Source organism: Chlamydotis macqueenii, chromosome 2, assembly GCF_036417535.1.
Source record: "Chlamydotis macqueenii isolate bChlMac1 chromosome 2, bChlMac1.mat, whole genome shotgun sequence".
Taxonomy (NCBI): Eukaryota; Metazoa; Chordata; class Aves; order Otidiformes; family Otididae; genus Chlamydotis; species Chlamydotis macqueenii.
The window spans coordinates 51,326,773-51,348,686 of NC_141557.1; the positions used below are offsets into that span (position 1 = coordinate 51,326,773).

Genomic DNA, 21,914 nt, shown 5'->3' on the forward strand with positions numbered 1-21,914 from the left:
AGGTCCCTTCCAACCCAAATCATTCTATGATTCTGTACTTCTATGATTTCCTGGCCTCATGAAGATGCTGGGGCTGAATACACTGAGATGTTCGCACACAATGGTGATGGAAGCGAGACACACGTAGTGACAAAAGTTTTAACTCTGTTACTAAGAAGTATTTAAAGTCGTCAGCCGAGGCTTTCTTGTGAACCAACATGACACAGGAGGGTGGCGGACACCCCACCTCCTGTACCACAGGCCTCTGTCTAACGGCTGCAAGCCTGGCGAGACCGCGGACCTGCGCTTCCCCCAGTTCCCTCCCTGCGCTCTTCAGTTTCCCCCACACGCCACCCCGCTGCAAAAAAAAAACCAAAAAACCAACATTTCCAGAGGCCCGAGCCCTGTCCTGCCGACACAATTTTTCCCTCCTTTTCCTCACCGCGCCCTAGGCAGAGCGCTGGCCGCCCCACCCGCACGACCACCCCCTCCCACCCACCAACAGCCCCGATTGCGTCACACACCCTCCCTCCCCCCCCCCCCCCCCCCCCGCCCGCCGGGAGGCCGAGTTGAGCGCGCGTGCGCTCTTGCGCCCCGCCCGGCCGGCCGGCGGGCACCCCCTAGCGGGCGCGGACGGAGAACCGCGAAGGAAGGACGGACGCCGCCGCGTTTCCGGTCTCCATTTTACGCAAACGACAGCGGGCCGGAGGTCGAGGCGGTGCCGCGGGTGGAGGGGCCCAGCCCGGGCGGGCGCATTTCGGGTACCGGGCTGTCCCGTTTCCTTTCTTTCTGTGTGGGTGCGGGCGTAAGTGGGGGGATGTCCGGGCTGCGAGGAGATGTGGGGGGGGGGGGGGTGGTTGAGGCTCCGCGCAAGCCCCCGTCGCCGTGGTTACCGGAGGGGGGAAGGTAGAGTGCCGTGCCTGTGACGCGCTAAGCCGCCCCTCTCTCTGTTTGCTTCCCCCGCTCGACGGGCAGACCTCGGCCGACACCGCCCTGCCCGCGGTGTGCGCGCCAGCGCGGGGATGGGCCCCCCCAGGAAGTTCTCCCCCGGACGCTGAACACCCCCTCTTCCCTGGAGCGCCCAAAGGTTCGAGGGGCTTCGTCTCCCCGGGGAGAGGAGAGGTGCCAACCCCTGTGAGCAGCATGGACCAAAGCGTTGTGGATCACCCGGTGACCCTCATCATCAAGGCCCCCAACCAGAAATACACCGACCAGACCATTAACTGCTTTCTGGACTGGACTGTGGGCAAGCTAAAATCTCACCTCTCTAAAGTCTACCCCAGTAAGCCGGTGAGTTGTTGGCCAGCCCTTTTTCTTCATCTTGTCGGTGAGACTGGCCTTGCAGTAACTTCTGGACAGTCGGTCAAGGCTTTCCGTAGGTGCTCTGCAAAATAAATAGTCTAGCTGCCAAAGAGTTATTTGTGAAAAGGCAGTGGCTGGCTCCCTGCTTTCAGGGAAGTTGGCAGTGTAAATACCTGCTCTTTTGTATGCCTTAAGAAGATCACAGTGTAGCATCCTGAAAGATGGTATCGCTGAAGACACTTATTAATGCTCCATTTAACTTTTTTAGGAACTGGAATTTAGATATCTCAGTTAACTCAATTTAAGACTAATTTCTGTAAATGCAAGAGGTCTGTCTAAAGTAATTACAGTACTTAAAAGGTATAGCTAAAGTTACTACAATTGAGTGAATTCACTGAGGTGTGAGAGCAGATAGATGTTTATTCATAATACTTTTTGAAACATGCAATTGAACAACCCCCAGAATTATTTCCATTTTTTTCTCTTTGAAAAGCCATTTTTTGAGGTTGTGCTGAAAACTCTGCTCTCTGATGTTCTACAAATTTGTATGACAATTGTGACTGTATTTCAAAACTTAGTATAAAAGTTTTTTTTTTTGTTCATTGAGGAAAATATTATTTATTTTTAAATTGTTGTAAGTTCTAAATTTGGCGATTAAAAAGAGGCTATGCAAAGCCATACAAATAATCAAAGAAAGGTAATACTATACCGGTTTAGAATGTCAGTCATATGGAATGGTATATTTGAAAACTTGTTACAGAAAACTGTATCGAGGGAGCGACATTGCATCCACATTGCTGCAGCGTATGGGGCCTAGGCCTTGCTGTAGAAAAACGTCAGACAGGTTGCATTTGTGTTATGAATGATTAGTATTCATCCAGTTCAGTAGAAGAATTATTGGCATTGTGGATTTCTTTTTTTGGAGAGATGAAAAAGGCAAAATAGTGGCTTTGTGCCTCAAAGAGAGTTTCTGTCTTTTGGAGAAGGTAGAAGAAAAGCAGTCAACAACTTAGGCTGTGTCACCGGTACATTGAGATCTGTTAAGCAGTATTTGACAGTTTGTGGATTTAGTTGTTGCTATGAGTAATTCTCTACTGGGAGAGCCTATCTGCTGTAAAAGAAACAAATGCATAACTTCAGCTGTTTGCTGCTTTGTCCTCCTCACTAGAATCTCCTCCTGTGACGTACTTTTAAACATTGGTTTTCTGACTCATCCTGTGATCTTGCTAAATTGGACTTCTAGGAAGAATCCTTAATGAAAAAGAGATTTTTATGTTGCACTATAGGTTTTAACTAGGAGTAGCATATTAAATTTTAGTTTCCTGGAGCGTCTTTCTTTTGTTGAAAATTGATTCTTCAGCATGCCTCTCCTTATTAAATGACTAATTCAGAATCACCAAAATTGTTCTGTGTTAAAGAATGGGGAGGTTTTTTTTTTTTAGTGAAAATTATCGCAGTAATTCCCATTTAATTTGCGTTTACTGTACTTGCACTTAAACTTGTAACTGAACACAGTATTTTTATTTCATAGAACCTTTCAAATTAAAATAATAATATGGGAAAGGAGAAGGGAGATGTCCTGTTAAACACCAATGTATAGTAAAATTGAAAAGTCTGGTTTTGGCTTGATATTTTTTTGAAGTTGAGTGTTACTGCTTTTTCAAGTTTGTTCAAATCTTCTGCTTTTAGGAGCTTCTCCCCTCCCCCTTTCTTCTTTTTTTTTTTTTTCTTTTTCTTTTGAAGCAGATCAGCGTCAAAAGCTTGTTGATCAAATGTCCACATTCCCTGAATGTGATAGGTCCTGGAAATAACTTCTATTACAATGCTATTTTAAGAGTGTGAGAGTGCATCAGAACACACATGCTCTGCCCAGGTATTGCGGTGTTCTTTAAGTTAAGGATGTAAAATAGAAATCAGTTGCTATCACTGTTATGCTTAGCCTTTCAGGTTTTCACATGTGACTTGTACCTCATTCTCCTATACGCTTTTGTCAATTAGTTAGTAAGCTGTTGGTAACTATAAATACTGCCATTAAGTTTACAATTTGTTAAGAGTATATCATCAGGAAATTAGATGGTTAAAATAGGCTAATAAGAAGTTAGGCCATGAGACAGTGGTGTCTGTGTTTTTTGTTTTTTTTTTTAATTTTTTTTTTTCAGTTTGTGTAAATGACTTAGCTAAGTATTTACAAACTGCAAGTATTTAAATTGGTTTAGTTGTTATTAGTGTGTAGTTGTCTATACTAAGGTTCACATTTAGCAATTTTTTTTTTTTTTATCTGTGACTAGACCCATTTTTTTGATAGCTAGAGTACTACAGTTATAGTGCCCCGAGATGAAATGTTTATTTAAGAAAAGAAAACTTGGAAGATCAACCTGTATATCTCAGCCTGGCAGATCTTACATTCAGTGCATTGACTGCTGCATCAATCGCACCCATAAACATTAATTTAAAACTGTTGTTTCTCACTTCCAGAGTACCTGTCATCTAGCATATACTTTGCCCACAGTTCTAACCAGACATGTTTATTTGGATTTTTATTGCCTGTGGAAGAATGGGAGAGAGGTTGAGTAGCCAAAATAATGGATGTCTTGTAGCTGAAATAGGATAGTTCAGAGATTGTCTATGTTTCTAAAGGAGATTGCTGCATTAGCTTAGGTTTGGTCATGTTGGTAATGTGCTGGACATAACTAACTTGGACTAAGCATTGCAGGAGTCTTGCTTGAAAAATGGAAGAAAAAAAAACAGTAGCTGATGAATTCTTAGTTTTAAATACATACCTTTTACATTATGATCTGAAAATGGGCTTCCACCTCACTCTAAACTTTACGTTCTAGAGTAATTTTATCTAATGCTGTGTGCTCACTTCTGAAAGTGGGGCCACTCTAATTATGTATTTTTTTTTTATAAAGTCTTTTTCCATTACAGCTCAGTGTTTGAGCTAGCAGTGAGAATGCTGTCCTTTAAAGCAGGAGATGTGGTAGTGAATGTCCTCTGGCAGAGGATAAGTTGAATGCCTTTTCCATTTACTTTGGCATGTATGTGAATTACTGTGTTTTCACATTTATCACCTCTTCTCTCTGCATTTAAAAAAAGCCTGCGTTTCAGAATTCCAGGATGGCTTTCACCCTGAGAATTGCAAGTGATAATCCTGTAGTGCACAGTTAGGTATTTAAGTTATGTAGGGAGGAGTATGGGATTTAAGACCTCATTTTCCCCCATTAATGTCCCTAGCTTAATATGATTAACAATATTGAACACGTGTGTAACCTTTTATTTTGTGGGAGCTGAAACATATTACTGAGGGCTATGTAGTAATCAGCTTTGAGGGGTCATTTTAATCTAGCAGTTTTTTCTCTGTAAAGTATTAATACTAAAAAAAAAAGTACTACTTGTGTCATGTTTGAGAAGGTACTTAATTAGACAGGGTTGAGGGAAGGTTCATACATAAGGTACCAAAGGGAATAATCTGAATTTGACCATGGAGAAAGCTGTATTATGAGTGGGACAGGCAAAACAGCACTCCATTGCCATGTTGGATGATGGTACAAAGATTTGGGGTCTAGGGGGTTTTTGTTGTTGTGTTTTGCTTGTTTTGTTTGAACTGCTTAGCTCTTCTAATTAATCTCCAAATAATCTATCTCAGAACCCAGAAACAAGGTTTCTGACACTTTTCTTCTGGCTCCCTTGGTCATTGTAAAGCAACAAGTTTTTAATCTACAAGAAATCAAAGTTTTCTGTAATGTTGATGCATGCTGCAGTTTTTTTAAGAAGGCTTTTCCGGGATACAGAATGCAAGTAAGCTTGTATTCTGCTAGCAGCCTGTTCCTGCTTGAAAGGAGCAACCAGAATGGTATAGGTGAACTAAGTCTGACAAGAGAGACAGGCATGCTTTTGTTGTTGTTAGAAATAGTGCAGCATTGATATTGAATTCATTGCAGTGTTTTATCCATTGGAGCTCCAAATAACTAGTTTCCTGTGTTGAGACTTACAAAAATAGTGTATTATGTCACTAATTAAAAATACAGAAAAATGCAGAAGAATATAGAAAATGATTCTTCAGTAGAAGTGATAAACAGTTCTGTACTATGTGGAAGGTTATGCATTTTTTTTTTTTTTAAGACATATATTTAATTGTGAACAGCTAGTATGAATTTTGGGGAAAAAAGTTAAAGCAAAAACTTCTTAGATTTAATGTGTACTTCTTATAATTACTTGCTTACAGTATCTATGACTTTTTTTTTTCTGGTGATATGACCAGATTTTTTTTTCAGGGGAAAAAACAAGTTCTGCAACTTTTCTGTGTTCTGCTAGATTATTTGGAATCTGTAAAAGGCTACTGCAAGAAAAAAAAACCCTCAAAACTTCTGTGAAAGCTTTTTCTAATCATAGAGATCTGGATCTCGGGTATTTGTGTCTCAGCATGAATGAGACTGCAGAGTGGGGAACAGAAGGCTGTGAGAGAAAGAGGAGAGATGTGTAAGATTAGCTGTTTGCATGATGGGGAAATTCTTCGGATATTTCATGCTGATAATGCGTGTCTGTTGCACTGATGTTAGGCTAGATTTCTTCATTTAGCTTTTGTTTATGTTAGTGTTCTCTTTCAAATGATAACTGCTATTGTATTAATTTAGGATTCAAGCAGTAGTTATACTGAACTGATGTAACAGTTGGATTCTCTTTAAAATCCTTTCAATATGGGTGGACATGTAGGAGCTTTTAAAAAAAAAGCTATTTATTGACATAGTTACAGCATGTTAGAGACCCACTAGTATTAAGACTATTTAAAATTCTTTCTGACAGCATAAACTCAATAGAGTGAGATGGAAATTTTTGTTTGTTGGTTTTGTTTAACTGTGTAAGCTAACTATTGCTTTAGTGTACTGGACATCTTGCTGTAGATAGGTTCCCAAGATAGTTTCCATTTTTAAAAAAATCATCATTATCTCTTCCATGTAGTATAGTTAAGAATTATTATCTTATGAATAGTGTAACATTTGTTTTCAAGAAAAATAATAAGTAAATCCTTGTTTGCATTACTAAGACATATTAAACTGTGGAAGTGTAAAAACAGGCAAAAAAGCTTGCCAAAAGCTTAAAAAAAGTTAAATAAAAAAATTATTTTTGCCACTTCATACTTTTTAATGCTTTCTTACTTGTTTCCTCTTGTGATTTATTCTTTTTCCTTTCTTTTTTTGAGGTGGAGATGGAGGCAGGGAATAATAATAGAAATTCCGTATTGAAAAAGATTGAAATTTGTGCCCTTCTTCTGCATATTTTAATTATTATTCCATCATTCTACTAACTTTTTTTTTTTTCTTCCTTTGCCTCGGCTACTTTTTCATCTAATTTTTCAGCAAATGCCTGGGAATAGGAGCAGGGTAAAGAACAAATCTTTAAAAGTTTTTTTTTTTTGGTAGTTTTCTTGGGCAGCATTTGCCGGTTAAATGTTGTTAATTTTTATGGCACTCTTGCAGAGTGCATAATAACAGAATTCTTTTTCAGAATTAATTTGCGAGTTGGACTTGTGAAGCCTCTGAAATGTTCTTAAGCCTGTCTGTTGGTGGTTGGATTTGCAAAGGGTTTTCTCATCTGCAAATGTTATCTCCAGCTGTATATCTGTACAGCAGGAAAAAGCTAAATTCCTTTCTTTGTCCCATCTCCTAGTCTACAAAGGATCAGAGACTGGTGTATTCTGGCAGACTGCTTCCTGATCATCTGCAGCTGAAAGATGTTCTCAGAAAAGTAAGCTTTATATCAACACCATGTATTTGATGAAAACCCATTTTTTGGAAATAGGAATTTAGAATTGTGATGTTCAGCTTCAAATTTTCATTGTTGTATTGAGAGATGTAATGTTGATATGTTCAGGAAAATGTATTTTCAAGTATCTCTTGTATGTAGGATTGTGATACTTGTAGATAGAGGCATGTTTCTGGTTGGTGGGAGAGCAAGTAGGCTGTGTAAGTCCCAAACAAGTGATATGTTTAACAAATTTCTGTTGTTTTGGAATAATTTCATGTCTTGTACATACTTAAATCCAAGAACTTACATTAAAAATGTCATTTGTGTAAGCAGATTAATATTTGCGAATATATGTTTATGTGCAAAACCAGAATTCTAAATTTCTGAATGGTTTTGCTAGGAAAGCTGTTTGTTTTCCTGGTTTTGTTTGTCAGCTATCAGCCATTCCTGATGATGTTGGAAAGTTCTTGCTGGTTGATCTTGGAAAAAAACAATTTTACTAATCTGTCTTTGGATTCTCCAGTCCACATTTACATTAAATCCAAATCTTCAATACACATGATATCTGATGTAGGAAATCTTGAAATACATACGCTTGGTTCTCAGATCGGTCCAGATAGTTTACGTTGATGCTACCAAGCAATAGGGACTTCATTAAGTTACTGAGGTTCTTAAAAATTTGTAGAATAAGATGGAATGTAGGGCAGATAGTTAAGAACTTTGTTTCAATTTTAATGGTAACAGAAAACATAATGCATTATGTTGGGTAGTCTTTAAACTCCTTGTAAACAGATCAGAATGCATCAGTAGCTGTATTTGGAAAATACTTTAGGTCATTCAACAATTACATAGTTTTTAATCCTATGAAATAGGTAAGCTTTGTAATACAGTACCTGGATGTTGCTAATGATACTTTTTAATGGTAATGTATTAAGGTAAAAATCAATGTACAGACTGCAAGAGTGGGTTACATTTTAATATTTAGTATGGAGGGAAGTCTCTAAAGGAGAATGATGCTTTAGTGAAAGTGGGCAACTGAACTTCCTTCCGTTTTAAGTGTGGAGAAACAGATGCAGAAGAATCTTGAGCAGACTAACACTGTTTTTACTTTATAATATTCATTCTGAAATAGATTTTATTAAATTGAATTTAACTGCTTACCAGAAAATGATTGAAATTTACTATGTATATGTTTACTAGAAAGCTGGAGCTGGACTATTGCTAAGTTCATTAAAATGCCTATATAAACTTACCTCAAATCTTAGTTTTGCTTGTTAGGGACAAAATTACTTGAATTCACTTGCCCTGCTTGTAGCAGACTAGTTTTAGGAAACACAATTTCAGACCTTACTTATGTACTAGAGGAGAAACTTTGCTTAACTAATGTCTTCCTTCAGTATACAGGGGCTGTATTTGACTTTAAAGGCATTTTAGTAGCTATAGGCCTTGGGTTAAGTTAGAGAAATTTAGTGAATCTAAAAACATACTCATCAGTCTTAAGAACAAAGTTAATTTGTGTTTGAAGAGAAGTTTTTTGTGCTCAGGCTTTTGAGAGCTTTTGGGAAAAAAAGGTGTGACTGCTCTTAGATTCTGTCTCATTCTCTGCCGTATTCTTCCTGCTTGAATAGCTGTAAGTTCCTGGTACCTGAGGACTTACTAAATCTCTCAAATCAGCTTTGTGATACTTGCTTTTTGATACTGAGCAGTGTCATTTTGCTGATATAAAATACCTTGAGGCTGTAAGTTGTGCCACTTTTCAAGCATGTTGATGTTCAACATGTTAGGTATAAATAGAAATCTATGACAATAAACTGTCACACTGAATAAAGCTCTACACCGTAAAGCTTAGGAGTAGTATGTCTAGCTTCCTCTGCCTCTCCATGTGGCATAAGTTCTTGCCTAGAAAGAAGATGACTGGTTAGGTTAAAGGCTTTTGATGTGGTTAGAATGCTTATCGCCTGTGTTCAGTGCTCTCTGATCATTGCTTACCATCACCAACTAGTAAGAAAGGACCCATGATGTAATAATGAGGCTGTGCTTGGGGCTAGAAACTGATACATACAGACGAGTTTAAATAAGTGTAGAAACGGGTAGGCTATGCTAGCAGTAATACACAGTGATGTATAAAAGCAGTTATCCAGTTTTCTTTATTCCTAAAGGTTAAAAATGAGTAAGCGTGTGTGTTAACATTTTTTTAACAGTTAAAAAAAAAAAAAAAAGACCAAGCCACAACTTCCAAGCCTGGTATTTCTAAATATAATCTCATTAAAAGCTGCAGCTTGAGTATGCCACACTGATTTCAGAAGAGGATAGATTTTTTTTTTTTTGGTTGCTTTTCTTGTTTAAAATTTGATTACTGAGGAAGCTGTAGTGTGCAATTTAAATACAGTCATAGCTGTTGTTGTTTCTATGGCCTTATAAGCTTCAGGCATGCTGATATAATGGAGTATTTTCATTTGGTACAGTAAAATAGTTTCAGATTGAAGTTGTGGCATGCATGTTGTGAGGGAAAGCATATTCATGAAGAGTTGGTGTGTGCTGATTACTTGCATGCTGACATAGCTTCAAGTGGTACCACTCATTCACTTCCTCACTTTCAGATATTTAGGAATACTCGAGTCCCATCTAGCACTTCAAATAGCGTTCCCTGAATGTGGAATATCTGCAGGGGCTCTTCAGTTGGATGTCTGCAGATTACACTTGAGCCAAGCATAGAGTGCAGTGAGGTAAAGGGGATGGCTGGTACATTTTTCTTGGTCTGCTTGCAGAATTCCAGCGCCTACACTGATGTGTTTGTTGAATAATGCTCTTCATTATACCTCAGTGCAAATGTAAGCATTCTTAACTCTGGGGGAAACTGAGCCCTCTAAAGAGTTTGAAAGTTTTCCAAAAGACAAGATAAAGCTTTAATATACTTCCTCATGTTTCTCTGTGTGGTTTCCATTGGTTCTTCTGTATGGCAGTTCCAGGGAAAACCCGGGGTAAGTGAATGTTCAGTATGTCATTGTGGACAGCTGCTAAGAAAACATTAGTTGTGAAACAGTAGACTTGTCCTAGGATCAAGTTTTGCTTTATGATATCTCCATTTTGTAAATGTTTCTTTACTGATTGCAAATGCAACTTTGAAAGTGGATTTTAAGACATTTTTTGCTTGTAAATTTCTCAAATATTGTTTTTTTAGCTCTTCAATTTCTTTAACTTTTAGCAAGATGAATATCATATGGTTCATCTGGTATGTACTTCCCGGACACCCCCAAGTTCTCCAAAACCCAGCACCAGTAGAGAAGGTCACGGAGCTTCAACCTCCAGCAGTAGCTCAGTGAGTTTTTTTTTTTTGTGCACAGGACATGGAATTTCTTCTACACTGAGGAAGCTTTCCAGGAATTTATCTTTTAATTTTTAAAATTTGACTGTAAAATTGTGGTGAAATTAGAGCATGCCATATGAATTTGTACAATTAGACTTGATTATTTAAGCATGTCACTTCATTTAAACAAAGATCTTTTTTCAAACTGTGACACAATAATGTTTATTAGATGATAAAGCACTGTTTTTTCAAAGCTATTCTTTAGTTTTAACACTTTATCAAAAACTACATTTTCCTTTCTCTTCATATCCCCGTATCTTTGGCAGAAATTGAGCAGTGTATTAATTTTTTTTTTTAAATTTCTGATTTATTTTGTGAAAATTCATACTACTGAAGAGAGTGCAGTTGAATTAGTGCCTTTGTTGTGACATAGACAGGTGGACCTTGGCCACCGTTCATTCTGCTTGGCAGGAATTGACCGGTGTTTATGTAGTAGCTTCAAGGTAGTTGTGATGTCTGTAAGACAGTGAGAAGTAGAAAGTGTTCCTGTTTCATTAGTTAAGCTGTTCACAAAACACTTTTATTTAGGGTGTCTTGAGTCTTCCCCTCTTCACACCCACCAAAAGCGCTGATGTTCTTTGGTTATACTCTGTTTTGACAGGATAGTTAATGTTTCTGTTGGTGACTTGGTCATCATCACTGTAATTCTCTTGGGTTTTTCCAGAGCTGACAGTATCACTAAGCGACCCTTAAAGGCTAGTCAGAAAGGAATATATACAATACCTTTGTAGGTACTTCTGATCTGTGGTGTGTTGATTATCAGCATATGGGTAATACCCTTCCAGTAATAAGTCTTCATTCCTCTGTGGATAGGGTGCTGTTTCTGACTGCTATGTGACCGTAAGAACGAGCAGTTTAAGCAATAGTAGAGAGTGGACAGTGGTTGCATCATCTTTTCAAAGACTGTATTTGTAACTGTGCTTGCAAGTGGCACACGGGGCCTGCTTTGTGATTGTTTCATTGCCACGTAGATCAGTTACTGAAATGACTGATTAATGACTGCTTTTAAAGCAGTCAGTGTGCACAGTGTTCATAATACTTTGAAGGAAACAACCTAAACCCAAAGTTTGAATAGCCTTTGTTCTTCCATTTAGTTTTTGTTTTTATTTCCCCCACACTATCTAGTGGTAAATTTTTCTTGTTTTCCTTTGTAGGGCAAATGTGATATGGATGTCTTAAGTAATTGCAGCTCCTCACTTCCTGAGTTGTCAAAGTTGAAGAGGATTTTCTACTGAGTAAACATTACAGTAATGCTTAGCAACAGAATTTGGGGATTTAATAAAACTAAAATAATGCATCTCAGTAGCCAAATTGCAGTCTTGTTATGGTGACAAATAATCTAGGAGAGCCAGCTGTTATCCTGCTTTCAGGGTTGAGTATTGATCTTGGAAAGCACTGAAGATCTGACATACTAGTTTTAGGTGTGTTTCTGGGAGCTCAATTAATTCATAGCTACTCCCCTATTCCCACCCCCTGCTCTCTCCTAGCAGTGAGCACAGCAGTTTGGATTGGGCAGCTGGCACAGTGAAGAGGGTGATGAGTAGAAGGGGAAACTGAAGACAAGAACAGAGGAATGATATTTTAAGCCAATGCAGGCATGCTGTGATCTCTGAATATAAAGTCGTATCCTGAGATTGTAGTTACTTTTGTTAACAGTAGCCATTAGGATTTTTGTTGCTGATAAATACTCTTTGGATTAAGCTTTAGTTTGAGTCAGCTTTGAAACTTTGATTCCCAGTGACTTGTGGTTTTCCATGGGACCTGTCAAGTGTTAAGTCTTTCTGAAAATTTCACTTTTTTGTGTGTGCACCTGGGTGCAGTTTTGATTTTCTGTTTTTACTAAAGGCTTGCCAGAACCAGTAAAACCCCAGAAGACTGTCCTGGTGCTTATATTCTCAATGAAACTTATGACAAAACATTAAACCAAATAGTTTTTTAAGACATTGTAGTAACTCTTGTAACTGTGGCAAAAAGATCCCCAACCTCAATTTTATTTATTTTTAAGAATTTGGACCATTCTGGATCAACTGCTGCCTCACTTACAAACCAGGAAGTTTCATCTACATCTTTGAACACTAGTGCAGATGGAGTGAGGCATCGTAATCTTCCACAAGCACAAAGCAATCCCATACCAAGCCACCAGTTCCCTTATTTGATGCAAGGGTAAGTGAGATTGAAGCAATCCTCAGCTCTTTCATGCTCTCAAATGTTCAGTTATGATTACATTTCTTTCACAGTCTGCAAAATGATTTGGCTAGTTTATCTGGAAACATAAGTCACACTTAAAAAACATTTTAATATGAGCATTGAAGTTTTTAGCCAGGAGTTAGTCAGAGTATGTGTTCTTGGTGCTCCCCTTCAGGCTGTTTTTTGTTTTTTTCTTCATGCTTTCTGCCTGCAATTTTCTGTTGATAAGTGCAACTGTTGTATTTATCTAGTGGATGTAGTTAGTAATGTAACTGTTAAAATGATTTGTTCTAATTGCTTTTTCTAATCCTTTATTGTAATCATCAACACTAAATTTTTATCAGAATATGATGGTTCTTAGTTTTTGACGCATAAGAGATGTAACTCTTCCACACCTGGAAGAGTTCCACAGCGTGTTCTGCATTACAACTGTGAAAATGATACGCGGGTGTTTTGAGTAAGTGCTTGTGTATCTACATTTTTCACATGTGACAACCAGTGTTCACTTCTAGATCAGATCTGTTATTACATAACTTTCAAGATTCTGTGGTTTGGGTTTTTTGTTTTTGTTTTTTTCCACTTAAAATCAGCTTTAGGAATTTTTAACCCACGTGAGCTTTGCTACCACTTGTTTTCCATTTGGAAGGAAGTTTTTCAACAGGAGGGTACTGCATTCTGAGATGATAGCTGTCATTTCCTCGGGGAACGCTTTAAAGATTTCTTTCTGACAAGGTGTTCTCCTGATACTGTATAGATTGTAGAGATTTTCTGTGGAGCATGTTGAAACAAAAAAGCCCTGTGAACCTGCTAACAGTAACAGTTGTTTCTGTCACTGGAAAGAAAACTGATGTCAAGAACTGTTGAAAGTTCACTTAGTTTCAGTTCAATTTACTTACTCTTTTGTTAGTTAACCTAGACTTTACTAGTTTTACTAGTTTTCATCTTGAATACCTTCAAGTCCTTTTTATTATTTATCTGAAATGCACTGTCTACTGGGAAGAAATTGCCTTTGTAGTGAGTGGAGCATTTATGTTATTCTGACCACATGCGTCTCCAGGGAAGTGGTTATATTTGCCTTTCTGACAAAGCTAGATGACACTAGGTTGAGTGTCAAGACTGTTCTTTGGTGTAACATAAATTAATTCTGGAAGCAATTTTTTGTGTTGTGTAAACTACTAATCTGTAAGAACCTTTAATGTTTTTCTAATTAGCTTTTCACGTAAGCATACCCTGAGAATGAGTTTTTCGTCGGTATGCGTGGTGAACTCTAGCCTATGGACTTCAAAAAGGCAACAGGACCATTGTTCAGTCTTTTAGCTGAAATAATTAAAATACTGGGAAGCCTCTGTTTGAAAGACATAACTGTGTTTGAAAAAAAAAGAATAACGTAAAAATACGAAGTCTGTGTCTGAGTTAGCATTAATGTGAATTGAGAGGAGTGGATATGTAGACTGAAAGAGGTGCTGAGAACCTGACATTCACAGTGCACGTATTTTAGTGTTTTCTGTCTCATTTGGACTATGTCTGTTTTGGTCACCTTGAATAGGTGCCTGTTTGTGGCTAAAGAGCATTAGCAATGCATCTAAATCACATGTTTCAATTTGGTGTAATCCAAAAGGAATGCAGATGGTGATCCAAGAGCATTCTGTGGTGAAACAAAACTGTAGTAAGAGGAGGTGACTGGAGATTTGCTTCAAAAATGCAGTCCTCACCTGAAAAGAAATGTCAAAATAAATGAACCCTAAATAACCTTAGGCCTTTTTTGTAAAAGTAATTTAATGGAACACTATTAGAACTTAAGGTAGATCTTTGCTGCAGGCTACTGGGCACTGGCTGTGCTCCCCTCCAAATAGTCTGTGCCAGTGCCTGCTGTAGTTTGTTATCTTAAAAAACTCTTTCTAATGCTTTCGGTAGTCTTCTCAGATGCAACTGTTTTTGCTTGAGGGCACCGCTACTTGTATTCTGGTAATAAGATATGCTTTCTGTTTTTTAGCTGCTCTCTTAAACATAATTTGTGGCAATGAAATCTAGCTTTAAGGTAACTTGTACATAGACTGAGACTTGTTAGGTACAATGAAGATTCGTAGCTGAAATTAGCGTTACCTTGTGGATTTGTCTTACTCTTTCGTGACGAAACACTTATTCTAGCTGCATGATGAACTATAGGCTCTACTAATGGGGAAAGGTCTCCATATGTTTGAAAATATAAGTGAAGGTCAGTTTTCTTGAGCATTGTGCAACGCTTTCATTAGTAAAGTAATTTGTAAGTAACGTGAATGTTAGGTGATTAAATTATGGTTTTGATGGTTTTTCAGTTCCTGGCACAAAGCTTCAGTGTGTGAGTTGAATAACCTTTGTGAAAACAGCTAACTCAGATTGTTAAAATATTTCAGAGAAAGCAATTTAAAATTCTCTGTTGCTTTTGAGCTTTTGTAAATTCTGTTTTCTAAAATTCTAGACTTGAAGTGGGACTGGGCAAGTAGTTTGTATATCTACCAAGTCAGTCTTACACTGTGGAGAGCAAGCACAGCATTGTCTGCTCCTATGGACTTAGTGGTGAGTCAGGACCCCGCTGTGCTAGGCAGGTACAAAGAGAACAGATGGGCTCAGTCCTGAAATGGCTTGCATCTCAGATTGGAGAGTATTTGGAAGCAGGACAGGAAACATCAAGGCAATGAGATTATATGTGAAGTGTGGGCAGCCCATCTGATGAAATGTTTTCATATTGTGTACATAGTCATGTTTGAAAGTGAACAACAAAATGACATACTGACAGCATACAGCATGTTCTAGGACATAAATACCTTGCTTCATCAGTAGCCTTTGCTTGCTGTGTATGTATATTTTTTTTTTTAAGGTAGCGGATATTGAAATACCTCTTCAAGTTGATATCCCAGGCTCATTTGAGACTAAAACTAAATGAGATGTCTTTGTGAGTCAAGGTCATTAAACAACTGCAGTTACTGTCAGTCATGCAGATGACAGATTGAACTTTTAAAGTCTAAATGAAAAGTATTACTTTTCCATCAGTGGTGAGCAGCATCTTCATGATGACACTAGCTAACTAGTCTGACCTTACCCTCAAATTGAATCCCAGTTAGCTCATTTTAGGTTTCTTCCATAGGCCAGAAGAAGTAATTGTGAACTATCTAGCCATTTAAGGAGCAGCATGCCTCTTTCTTTTCAGAATATTCTGAAGCTACCTCTATTATTTGAACCTTAAAAACTGTTTTCTGAGTTACCTAACTGTTCTTCTACTGTCTAGTTTGCATTGTTCTCCAATCTCGATATGTGTATGCCTATCCAATTTGCTTCTCTGCTCTTGTGCTGTTGCTACCATTCTTTTGAAATAGTCTGCTTCCTGCCTTTCTCCTCCTTTTGGAAAAAAATGAAGAGAAAGCACATGCTACTTTCCTTTTTCTTATAACAGCAAGCTGGCTTTACAGAGAAGAGCCTTTTCCTTTGGAGCAGTTGTTCTAAGTGAAATACGTTACACTGTCTTTAGAGTTCCTCCTGAATTTCAAAACCTAACTTAATATCCTGGCAGCTGTAATACTGCATAATTGACAACATCTGCCTCATTCTGTTTTTTGATGAGCAGATAAAATATTGCTGAGCTAGTTGACATTCTGAGGCAGAAGCCAGTTCTTGAATATTGATGTCTACTTTTTCTCATTAATGGAGTCAGATCTTGAAAAGTTAAGTCTTAGTTCTCAGAAAGTCCCATTTCCTAGAAAAGCTGATGGGGAAAAAAAACTTATAAAAGTATCTGAATGGGAAAGAACATCACATAACTGAAATCTTCTGTGGTTCGTCTTGGTTGACCGGTTTCTTAATCTACTGTTATTTTAAGACATCAAGAAAGCAACTTTTGAAAGAGTTTGGAAGAAAGCAGAGGTTCAAATCCTGTAGTATATCTAAAGGACATATCTGAGGGAGAGCTGTTAGCCTAAGGCCTCTCAACTTTTGTTGAGCTCAGCTTGACAGCTTTAAAGAAGAACCACCCTAAAATCTGTTAACAGATGAGAAAAAGATTTGGTAAATTCCTGCAGAGCTCACTCACGCAAGTTGGGTAGCACTGCTTAGGTGACTGAGCTGGAGACGTAGGTGTGGTTGAACAGTGAGTGGTCCTGCCTGTTCACATCACCATGTGATATTCTACCTGCTTGAAGCTGAAACATTGCTCAGTGATTTGTCACAACATAGTACTTAATGACACCCATGTAGAATGTTTGAATCATCTTTAGATTTCTGAGGGTCAGTATTTTATGAATTTTGGAGGAGTCGTATTTCTCAAAGTGTTTGCTAGTTCAGGGGGATAGAAAACCACATCTTAAAGCTGGCAGCCATAAAGAGAAAAGCATGATTGATGTTTTTCAGTAGCAGCTTGACAGCTTTGCTGTTCCAGCATGTTAATTTTGCATAAATAAGTAGCATCAGCAGGGCTACCAGTTCACCCTTGCAATTTCTTTGAAATAACCCAGAGTATTGCCTATGATTATCTCAGTTTGTATGTGGTATCAGGAAAGTAGCTTTTGCTTTCTTCCCTCCCCCCCCCCCCCCAAAAAAAAACCCACCCCAAAACAAACCAAACCAAACTATTGTCAAAACAGGTTATAACTAAATACAAACATAGCAGTTTTCGCAGAGGTCATGGAGTTGTGTGGCAGGCTCTTGTCCAGAATTGCGGTGAAATACTTATTCATGTGTAAAAGTGAAAAAAAAAAAAAAAAAAAGATATTTTAATGTCTTCCTCCCATCTTTCTTTCTGGGCATGTCTTGTCTATCTGAGTGCCTGGTAGACTAATGAAATCTCTTGGTGATATCTTTGCAGGGAGTGCCTTACTTAGGGAACAAGTGTAGATTGCAGTACAACTACAGCAGTCTCAGCTTTTGCTGCCTGCAGTCTGAATAAACTTTTCTTCATGCTTTATACTCTCATGCTGTCCTGAAAGATGTCCTGGTTTACTACGTTTTACTGCAGCTCACTACATCAAAATATTTGGGGAAAGAGTTGGAAATCTTGCCAAAACATGCTATATGCTCTAGGAGGTAAGAGAGGCTAAGAAGTTTAAAAGCAGACAAAACCAAAACTAAGACTTGTGTATAGGAGCTTTATATCTCTTGCATGTGAGCTGGAGTTAAAAGCCTGTAGGGATGAGAATCGCTTATGCTCAAAATGTTGAGTGGGGGGAGTGTAAATAATTTAGTATTCTTAGTTGTGATCTTCAGAAGCTGTATCTGAAAGATTAGTTTGGTGTCTTTGCTCCTGTTTATTTCTTTGTGTCTTTGATCACAGTGGCATTTCAGGTATTGCTTCCAAAAGAAAGTTATAGAAGCCAGTAAGTTTTCCACTGACAGCTCTTGCAGTGCCTTTAAGGGTGACCTTTGGACTTAAAAGGAATCTTTTGAAAGAATTTCTGCAGTTACATACACAATTTTGAAAAGTTTTCAATATGGTTTTGTCCCAGAGATGCAGCTAGTGACAGACATCTAAGTACAAAAACATAAATCCTCTTTCTGTAGAAATAGCTTTGCTTATTCTTATATGAAAATATAGAGCTTTTTTGGAATGAGTGAGATGATCTCTCTACATGTTATTTCAGTGTTACTTCAGTGCATTATTGTAGAAGGACAAATAAGAAGAAGAAGGCTACTTTAGTTGTTTTTAATATTAGTGCATTTCATAAATGTGGCACTTTAGAACTGAATATTTTTCTTTAAATCTTTTTATAGCAACATAGGCAACCAATTTCCAGGCCAAGCTGTTCCTGCTGGATTTTCTATGTATCCTGCATTCAGTCCCTTACAGATGATCTGGTGGCAACATATGTATGTGCGTCAGTACTACATGCAATAGTAAGTCTACACTATCTTAGGTAGTACTGAGTTACACTAATGAAAGGAAGGTATTAAAAATGTAAATGCTGTTTGCAGGATCAAAGTGTCTGTGTTTATTTTGTCTGGCAGTGCTGTTTTACACTGAGTTCTGTCCAGCAAATTGTAAAATCCAGTTTTGGATTGGAATTAAATTGAATGTATTAATAAGTAAAGATTTAAGGGGAAGTACAGTTTGTTCTGTTATTTATTATATCTGAAACTTCGTTTTTATTAGTGTAGAAAAGAGGACAAGAATAGGTTTAGAAATTTTGGTGCATGTTTTTTGACAAACTAATTTTATGTTTACATTTTTAGCCAAGCTGCTGTTTCAGCCCAGGTGACTTCCAGCACTGAGCCAGTGAGATCTGCAGTTGCCCAGGCGGTAAATTCGGAACGTGCTCCTGCAAATGAGCCCGCAGCAGCGCCAAACGTAGCCGTCCAGGAGAACAGACCTGTAAACCCAAATATTCAGATGAATGCACAGGGTGGCCCAGTCATGAATGAGGAGGACTTCAACCGGGACTGGCTGGACTGGATGTACACATTCTCTAGAGCAGCAATTCTTCTAAGCATTGTATACTTCTATTCTTCCTTCAGTCGATTTATCATGGTAATGGGAGCCATGCTGCTGGTTTATTTGTGAGTACAACAGTTGAGTACAACTGCAGATCTGATACGTGGAGTATGGTCCTAGTGTATAATCCCTTTAAACTGTGAAAAATTATCCAAATACAAAAGTTTAGGCACTGCTCCTTTATAGTGTGATGTTAAAAAAAAAATGTATTTCAAAGAAGCAGAGAAGCAGATATGAAAAAATAAGTAATTCTCAAAACATTTTTACAGTAAGTTGCATACTACTTATACTTGAAATAGTGCTCTGAAATTCTGGTAGAATTACAAGGACTTAAAAATTTTTTTACAATGCATCATAAAGACCTAAGCACTCTCGATTTTATTAAGAAATATCAGTACTGTTGTCATCACTTCCCTTTATATCTGAAAATACCTTAGGGATGTAAACAGATGTGGAAAATAGCAGTAATGCTTGATATTTGGACTGATATTTTGGCTTGATATTTTGGACTGAGAATTTCCTTACACTGTAGTGTCAGTCCTCACAAGGACTCTTTTGTTTCTCATGCAGATATGATAGTTTAAATCAGAATGTACACATTAGAAAACATAGGAGAGACTTACTTAGTTTACAAACGTAACATGGTTCAAACCTTAGCTGAAATTTAATTTTTTTTTTTCCACAAAAAGTCAACTTCAAACTATGAAAATTAAGACTGCCTTTGAAAATTAATCTAACTTAAATACTTAAAAATGGGGAAGAGGCCCAGAAAAAGTATTCTACATATTTAATCATCTAATCTTGCTAAATTATTAATCTTCTGGAGCAGAGAGTTCTGAACAGCACTTCTGAAACTTAAAGAATAGATCTTAGCAAGACCCCAGCTGTTGAATGTAGAAGTAAGACTTGCAGAAAAATACATGCAGCTTCATTCATTTGAAAGTACTTGAAGAATTTACTGCAGTAGTTAGCTGTAGCAGAAGAGTCTTTTTATTCCTTTCAAAAGAGAGGTTTTCAACTGTTCCATTTTTTTACATAGACACCAAGCTGGATGGTTCCCCTTTAGGCAAGAGGGAGGCCAGCAACAGGCAGCCAATAATGTGGAAGTGAACCGTGATGGACAACCTCCAAATAATCCTGATCTTGAAGAGATGGTGAGTAAGAGCAGCCATGCCTTTTGAGACTTCCGTGTCTTATATTGTAAAGTAAGCTGTAATGCCTGGACAGAAAGTCAACTTTTATGAAAAGTAGTTGGTTTAACCAAAAAGCTTTCAGCATTGTCTTCGATGTTGTGCCTGCTGCTTAAATTCTGGGTTTTTTTGCGGTCTGAAAATTATTGATTCTAATCCAATCACAGACTTTCTCCATGCTAGTTACTCTTCAGGAGGTTGTTCTGAGAGAAGTTACTTAATGTTTGTGTTTGTAATAGGATGACGGGTAATGGTTTCAAAATAGAGGGAGGTAGATTTAGATTAGATATTTGGAAAAATTTTTTTACACTGAGGGTTGTAGAACACTGGAACAGGTTGCCCAGAGAGGTGGTGGATGCCCCATCCCTGGAAATGTTTGAGGCCAGGTCGGATGCAGCTCTGAGCAATCTGATCTGGTTGGAGATGTCCCTGGTCTTTCCAGGGGGGTTGGACTGGATGACCTTTGAAGGTCCCTTCTAACCAAAACCATTCTGTGATTCTATATAGGAAGATACTGCTTGTTATCTTTTGTCAGAGCAAGAAAAGAAGCAGTTGAATTGCTTCAATTTCTGTTTTTAAAGGAGCGACTTATGGATGATGGAATTGATGAAGACAGTGGAGAAGATGCAGGGGAAGATGCCAATACAGAGCAGCAGCCTGGATTCATGGCTTCTGCTTGGTCCTTTATCACGACCTTCTTCACATCACTCATCCCTGAAGGGCCTCCACAGGTTGGCAATTAAAGTGGAAAAAGGAACTGTCAGGCAGCCTCAGTAGCCATACATAGAAGAGAAGTAAATTCTAGAGAGTGTTTTAAATACAGTGCAATTTCTGAAAATTTATAAAGTTATCTTTTTGATCATGGTGTACAAAAATGTGTGGTTTTTTCTTTTTGCTTTCTCATGCATTAACTATTTTAAGCACAAGTGGACTACTAAATGCTTTCTTTAAGATTCTTCTTTTTCTGAAGAACAAAATGTAAAGATATTAGTCTTCCATGTTTTATTTTAATTTCAAATGTGTATTATACTAAGGCAAAAAGCTTGTACTCAATCTGCACCATTACCTCTTTAAAGAGCTGTTAAAAATCTGGATGTTGACAGACCTTTCCAAATGCTATCTATTCATCTGAATAATGTATCTTGTGTTAGTTTTATGCAGGGTATGAATTATTACTTGGGATTTGAAGTTTACATCATTCCTGAAAGAGTGCTGTAAACACAAGGATTATTTGTTAGTAGCATGTTGTCTTCGTGCCACAAAATACTAAGCCTCTTCTCATACATTTAGAAAGCTAAAAGCTTTTTCTTGAGGCTATACTGAAGTTCATTAAAGGTGGAGGTGTTTGACAGCTCTTCAAAGACAAGTGACAGTGATGAGATAAACCTTAAATGTTTGATACATACAATACTTTTTAAGAAAAATATAGCTGTACTGGGGAAAAACATGTACATTAGGTTTTTTTAATAAAAACTGTTACAATAACACTTTTGGATGTTTATATGCATATTTGGATGCAAACAACTAAATAGTGCATCTTTAAGGATGAGGATGTGATTGATTTGAGAATGGAATAAAGTTATCACGGTGGCATTACTGATACTGACTAAAGTGGTATGTTTGTAGCAGAGCGTGCACAATTATGGGTATCATCTCAACAGCAGGATATTCGTATTCTTGGCGTAATTGA

General features: G+C 37.8%; 1 protein-coding gene across 7 annotated transcripts; it reads left to right on the forward strand.

Annotated features, from left to right (window-relative positions):
- The first annotated feature begins 627 nt into the window (after positions 1-627).
- HERPUD2 (HERPUD family member 2) lies at positions 628-21,824 on the forward strand. Of its 7 annotated transcripts, none has more exons than XM_086742964.1 (9): positions 628-740; positions 955-1,269; positions 6,949-7,026; positions 10,232-10,345; positions 12,399-12,556; positions 18,317-18,439; positions 18,776-19,099; positions 20,074-20,188; positions 20,806-21,824. In XM_086742964.1, exons 2-9 carry the CDS (start codon positions 1,123-1,125, stop codon positions 20,965-20,967), a joined length of 1,221 nt encoding a protein of 406 aa, XP_086599090.1. In that variant the 5' UTR covers positions 628-740; positions 955-1,122; the 3' UTR covers positions 20,968-21,824. The 7 variants fall into 7 exon arrangements, with proteins under 7 accessions (XP_086599090.1, XP_086599094.1, XP_086599093.1 ...); XM_086742965.1 differs by having other exon boundaries at positions 675-784; XM_086742966.1 differs by having other exon boundaries at positions 704-772.
- The last annotated feature ends 90 nt before the right edge of the window (positions 21,825-21,914 follow it).